Consider the following 7,046-nt stretch of genomic DNA (forward strand, 5'->3'; position numbering starts at 1 on the left):
GTGGGAAAGAGCTGGATCCTTGATCACGGATAAAGCAGGCAGGTTTATTGTGGCTGGTCATAGATAAGACACTCTCAAGTTCTATACTAGTTTTCTCAGTTTCTTATAACTCTAATACATCAGTATGCACTTTTGTTGGGTTCCTGTTGCCAGGTACTTTCACAACTTGTGGGTCACCATCAATAGGTTCGTACTAGGTGACCAGATGGGATGTATGCATTGTTTGCTGGTATGTCGCTCTAATCAAGGTTTTATCCGCTGCTCTCATGCAGGAACACGATTTTTCTATTTTCATAAGAAAAAAAACTCGGCCAGTCATCAAATCGGGATGCTGACTAACTCATGGTTTAACTGGTCAGACTAGACAGAACAGGTTACCACAGCAGTAAAAAACACCAAAACGTGGTTGGTTTGATTAGCTCTCTGTCGTCCTCCTTCCAGTCTGTAGGTCGCATGTTTAATTCCCTCCAAAACCTATTTGGATTACGGAGTATCATTCTTAAGAAAGACCAGTCACAAATGGTTCCCATTCGAATCAGGTCCTGTAAGATTCAGAATATCATAATTTATGTTGTTTTAGGCTGATCTGCTTTCCCGTTCATCGAACATGCTCCTAAAGTCCCATAAACTATAGTCTAGCAAATATGTTTATACTTCCTAACTACATACCTTTTTATTCCTGCCTTCATACTTATATAAACAGCTACAACAATTTTAAATTTAAAATCACTACTTTGACTGTTACAAGATGAGGAGTAAATGCTCTAATCCTGAAACATAGTGAACTCTACTAATCAACATTTACTTCGGTATACAAGACAAACAGTACTACAGGTCTACAGTAGTGTTATATAACTTTGCATCAACTCAACAATATCAAGATACAAATTTTTAGGATTTAGGACAGAAACAGGACTAATTAACATCCATAATCTGTAACATGAATTGTTGTTCTCTTTCAGGAAGACATTTATTATAATTAATCTAATCTCACCTCAGGTAGTCTTGTTAAAAGCATATCTCAACATCCAAACACCATACAGGGAAAATTAGTTGTGGCCTGCTTCCATGGAAATCTCAAAAATCTGCAAAGCTGCATGCACGGTACTCAAGTATCCGCAGATTGTAATTGTCATCATAACAAAATCCCACCTGTAGTCGAGGGTGGAACAATTGTACGTGCTTTTCTTAAGGTGCAACATGAAATTAAGTAATCTGAGAAGAAACATCAACAATATAAAGCCAAAAGAGGAAAGCATATCAAGGTTAAAGAGGCATTCTATTAGTTTAACTTAACCAAGGCCTCATTTTCTTATATACCTTCTCTACAAAATCTAAGTTGTAAATTCGGAAAGAGTATTATTTAGTCCAGTCCAAAAACCATGCCAGAAGATGAGATAATATCATACAAAGAATATCAAAACAAACTAATACAAGTAGTAGTTCCATCTCATGGGAATTACGCAATCAACAATCTTTGATAGGCAACATAACAAAGATTTACAACACAGAAACTGATCAAGTTTAACAAACCAACATGCACTTCAAAATTTAAATACTTGTATTATGAATTTGAACAAAGAACATTAAGAATACACACTGCATCATGTCAATGCATATGTTTTTAACAAGACTACTTACAAAACTGTATCATTATCACAGATACATCATGCATAAGAAGAACAGTATAGAAATAAACTAAATTCAACAATCAAGAGTATATGGATCCATCTCAAACGGACCTGGAACAAAAGACACATCACAGTTCAAATTCATCCTCAAGTTTCAGCTGCTCGGAAGCAGCTTCCTCGTCATCATCATCAACAGCAAAATACGGGTTATGCGCCTCAGGCTTAAAATTATACCCAGTAAACACATAAAACGCAAGCGTCGCCAATTCAGCAGCCACAATACTAGTCCACAAATACTTATAAGAAGTGATTGTCTCCAACGCATAAACCACAACTCTAGTAAAGTAAATATAACAAATAACCACAACATAATACTGTCTAAACAACGTCAACTTCATCAAATTCACCGCAGCTTTCCCATCCGTCCTAGCCGCCTCTCTCAAATTCTTAATAGACCAAACAATCGGAAACAAAACAGCGCAGCAACAAACAACATCCACCAACAAAAAAACCTGTTTCCACGTCACCCAATCTTGCCCATACGGGCCAGACTCATCAATAACCACCTGTGCAATATTCGCAACCACTTGCAACGGAATCACAATCATCAAAACCTTCTTTTCCTTATCTTGTAAATACGGTTTCAAAAACGACCATCCCGTCCCAATCAACACAATCAACGTAAACAACGTAATCCCTTTCAAGAAACTAAATATATAAAACAGAACATCCCAACCGTGGGCACTACCCGTTCGTTTTATATAACTTTTATCTTCCCCTTCACAAACTAAATTAACCGCTTTCAGTATAACAACAACCATCATAAATATATGTATTCTATATACTGTCAAACGCTTCTTATATAATATCCATATCCAAACAAAGGCTAAAGTAAAGTAAATAAACGAAAAGGTAAAATAAATCCGGGGTAAAACAGTAATTCCAGCAGATAAATAATCTCGAGTATTGGAATTACCATCTAAGTTATACATTGATGATCTAACATTCATAGTAACTTGTAATCCGGGAATACAGTTGGCAAATACTAATGTGTATTGATCGGGGTCAGACAGGACATAATATTTGTTAAAGTTAGTTGTACCAGAATCAGTTGGGATGTCGGAAACATGTTTGATGATGTTGGATTGGAGGGCACATGAGATTTGGTTGTCTTCGATTTGTTGGAGGACTAGAAGCCATGAGTCGCGGGTACAGAAAAAGAATCCGAGTTTGGTCGGGTCGGGTGAGGTTTGTTGGGAGAAAGAGAGGTGGGTGATGTTGAGCTCCAAACGGCCGTTGTGAGTGAACCCGAATTCGTCGAATGGGATGATGGGACGTGGGTCGGATCGGATCTCGGTGAACCGGATCTCGGCGGTTGTTGTTGTTGTGAGGCTTGTTAAGAGGAGGATGATGAGGATGGCAGGAGGAGACATTTTTTGGGTGAATAAAATTTGTGTGTGTGTGTGTGTGTGTTTTTAAGGTTATGAGATTTGGGAAGGAAGGGAGGGAGTCGGTGGATGATGAATGAAACGTGCGTGTTTTGTAAGTAAACGTTGTTTGGTTTGGTTAGATCGGATTGGATGGATATAAGTCAACAGATCTATTTTTGGTGTAAAATACTAAACATAAACATCTATTGTTACTAAAAAAAATCTCGAGGTCAGAGTGACGGAGTCCAGGAATTTTTTTGTGAGAGGGAAAATTTAAATGTCTTTTATAATATTTATTAGAGTCATCTTTGAGTGGAAAATTTTTTTTTAAACAAAAGTTAACTCTCACCGAAGAATTAGAAAAAATGGACCCTTAAAAATAATTTCACCTGGGTGCCAGTTATGAGAACATCTATCTTTAACTTGAACATTGATCTTTGCAATTTTAGAGCATGTGATAACGGATGAGTTACGTTATATTAAACAACATAAATAAGTACATCGAAATCAATGATTTACAATTTAGCCTCTACATAGATTTTGACCTGACTATTATGATTATTATTATATAATAACTTGAAAATAAATTAACATTTTTATATACAACTATACTATTTATCAATGTATGATACAATTACCCAAACAAATAAAATACTTTCTTCAACTTTGTTAAAAATCAAAATAACTTGAGATTTTTACTTTACCAATAGAAGATTTTATGTCAAAACTAATGCTTCCAACATAAGTAACATATTTTCAAAGAAGAGGCTTATGGCAACGATGATGACATTTGTATGTATAATGTATTTTCTGTTTATTATTATTATTTAGGAACAAAACTACAAATATATCTCTAAAAAATTATATTGTACCAAAATTGGAATGGGGGCAGTTGCCCACACTGCCCCCATTGTAGAGTTGTCCCTGCTCGAGGTAGTGTTCAATTATTCATAAACGATATGGTGTCGATGGTGATACCAACAACATCGATAGTAGTGGCGGCGACGGATGTTGGTGACAACGGCGATGTGGAGACGGCAGTGGGTGGTGGTAGCAGCGGTAAGTGGTGGCGGCGGTGTTGGTATTGTTATTAATTTAAAATTTAAAAATAATTGATGTAAAATGATAGTGTATTTATTGGTAAGGTCTTTAACCTTGAGAAAATCCACCAGAATTCGAATTTCACTTCCTTCATTTGTAAGAGTGGATTATTAAAGAGTTTCGAGAGTCCTGCTGCCCAATTCAATGTCACTGTGATATTTCGAATGCTAACTATTAACTAATAATTCGTTATGAGAGTTTTCTTTTGACATGATAGGACGGGGTGAAGGATTCCCCCTTTGATAACTTTCTTTTGAATAGCAATAAGTGGAATATCATTAATGACACTAAAGATGCTGGAGAAATCAATACAATCACCAAATCAATAACATCTTACACAGTACAATGCCTACATTTCTAACTAATGGTTAAGTGTCATAGTCTTTGTGTTAAGAAAAGATTTACAAGGACATGTATAATCATTTAACCCTTTTGAACTCGTCTCAAAGTATAAACATTGTATCTTCAAGCTCACATTGATTGGCAGTTTCATGGTAATCATTTTCACACTAAAAACGTTGTATTATTCAGTTAGTAGTATCTTAGATTTATAGATTGAGACGGATACATATTTTCACTAACATCTTACTAACGAGTCAACCTGGACCCCGTGCAACCCATTCTAAAAGGTCTAACTCGAGACTGTTTTGACTTTTGACCCATTACTCAACTTTCTTTTCTGATACCTATAGTCCTATACAAATACAATTTACCCATAGGCCATAGTACATGGTAACCCACCTTTTATTTCACTTTCGCCTGTAAAAATCCTAGCTACAACTCAATAAATAGAGTCATAACCAAAAATCAACAAAAGCTATAATTGTGTCAATATACAATGTAAACTATATCAGGCTTGTAGTTTTGGGCAGATGCTAGAGTTGGGGTTTGCTACAGAACCTGCACATATATAAAAAAACTAAAAAGTTAGACTAGTACAGTAATAATATATACATGATGGTAGTTTGCAGCCATGGGAAATTAACTTACAAATCTCAGCAAAACACGGTTGTTTGGCTACCGGGTCCTCTTCAAATGGTGGTGGAGTTTGGCCGTACACCATTTCACAACTCATATCTTCAAAATCTGTAAAAAAAAACATAAGAATATAGTCATCCTTTTTAGATGAGATACAGTACGTATGCAAGTGGTAGATTTTGTACTGTATTTACTTGGAATCATGGTCAAAGGAAGCCCGAATTCATTTGTGAAGAAGTCTTGAGTAGGAATTTTACACATATTCACACACATTCCTACGCACCCACTGTTCTCCAAGTACCTACACACAACAACAAAATTTGAAGTTTACCTCTAACTGCCTCAATGTGTTTCTGTGTACCACTTGAATTAGAACTAGAATAAAAACCTATCAACCCATTTAGCTATCAACGGGTCGACTTGGGTCATTATGTATGTATATCTAATAGCAGATCAAACGGATCGAATAAAAATAGTATATACTCGTATAATATACTGTATAACAGATCTAATGTACTAATGTAGCCAAACAAGTAGAATGTCACCCAAAGTGTATTTCTAAGTATTAAAGCCTCTAAATCAATGTTGTTCATACAATTAGATTATCATTGAAATAATATAACATTTTTTTTTATTCAAAGTTAACATACTAATTTCCTATAAAGAATATAAAAAATATGAAGTACGAACAACAAGTGTTTCGGGCCAATAAGGGCGATCTGCACAAAAATTACCCATTTTGACCTGTTACCTGCATTTCTTGATAAGAACTCCACTCCTTTGCTTTACACCATTTATTTCTACTTCTTTAACCTACAGAACAAGAAACACATATATAGTAATGACGTAACTTATGGCATCAATATACATGTAAAAATCTAAAAGAAAACTTTCATCAATACCTCAGAAGGACCAACTAACCAATGGAAGAAAGGGACTGTTAAGGCAGCATTGAACTCTGCAGCCCATTTTGTAGGTGGAAACAATTTCCTGAACTGCCATATTATATATACAATACAATAAACACTAAATGTATTAGCCATCAACTAAGGGCATGACATGTTTTATTAAGTCATAAAAATTAGGAGACAAATAAAAGTCAACCTGATCAGGTGCACCTGGAGGAAGCATAGAAAGAAGCACCTCCCTTACAACTTCTTGTTGCTGTATGCGGTTCCTCCCTTGCATTACTCGCCTCGATACATCCACAAAACTATCATAATCGTAGTCGAATAATCCTTTCTTTTTACCCTCACTTTCTTTATTCGGTTTCCCTGAAAATTTCTCCATTTTTCGAGCAAATAAGCTCATAAACACCTTCTCAAATACCCCATCATTGTATTTAGTCTTCTGTCCCATTGGCGCCGGTTGCCCTGATGGTTCTGCGATTCCACAACGGATACCATGGTGGTAATTATGGGGTTTTAGAGGTGAAATGCACAATTTGTGGATATTAGTTGTTGGAAATTGGACAACTTGGTAGCTTAGAACCACCATTAGTTTAAGTTAATTAAATTATTCGTTTACGGGTATCTTAATGACATCAAATTCAAAAGATCATGAAACAAATACTTATAATGTTGTTTATAATGTCAATAAAACAGGAACAAGGAAGGATTAAATGGATGTTCATAGTGGTATGCAAGATTCTGTTATTTTTGGCCACAAATATTGTTCAAATGGTTTATCCAATTTTGTAGTGTGAGTTACAAAAGTACCCTTGGTCACACTACTTTCATAGGCAGAAAACTTCAAAATTAATGTTCCATATGAGGGCAAAATGGATATTTTCAAGGATGTTAAATGAAGTCTAACTGTTGGGACCAAATGGTAAACCCTGGAGGAACCAAAACAAGTAGTAATTTGGGAGGCTGCAACATATGCCACGCCTAAGTTAGAATGTTAG

General features: G+C 35.6%; 2 protein-coding genes across 2 annotated transcripts; both read right to left on the bottom strand.

Moving 5' to 3' along the window:
• Positions 1 to 1,538: 1,538 nt before the first annotated feature.
• On the bottom strand, positions 1,539 to 3,177 carry LOC122599702 (protein CANDIDATE G-PROTEIN COUPLED RECEPTOR 7). The gene has a single exon (XM_043772254.1). It carries the CDS (start codon positions 3,062 to 3,064, stop codon positions 1,760 to 1,762), a length of 1,305 nt encoding a protein of 434 aa, XP_043628189.1. The 5' UTR covers positions 3,065 to 3,177; the 3' UTR covers positions 1,539 to 1,759.
• Positions 3,178 to 4,888: 1,711 nt separating this feature from the next.
• On the bottom strand, positions 4,889 to 6,735 carry LOC122599892 (beta-carotene isomerase D27, chloroplastic). Its single transcript, XM_043772497.1, has 6 exons — positions 6,245 to 6,735; positions 6,043 to 6,135; positions 5,892 to 5,953; positions 5,335 to 5,441; positions 5,153 to 5,248; positions 4,889 to 5,062 (listed from the first exon to the last, which is right to left on the bottom strand). The coding sequence occupies exons 1-6, from the start codon at positions 6,635 to 6,637 to the stop codon at positions 5,013 to 5,015; spliced, it is 801 nt and encodes a 266-aa protein (XP_043628432.1). The 5' UTR covers positions 6,638 to 6,735; the 3' UTR covers positions 4,889 to 5,012.
• Between the last annotated feature and the right edge of the window lie 311 nt (positions 6,736 to 7,046).

Source organism: Erigeron canadensis, chromosome 5 (assembly GCF_010389155.1).
Source record: "Erigeron canadensis isolate Cc75 chromosome 5, C_canadensis_v1, whole genome shotgun sequence".
NCBI lineage: Eukaryota > Viridiplantae > Streptophyta > Magnoliopsida > Asterales > Asteraceae > Erigeron > Erigeron canadensis.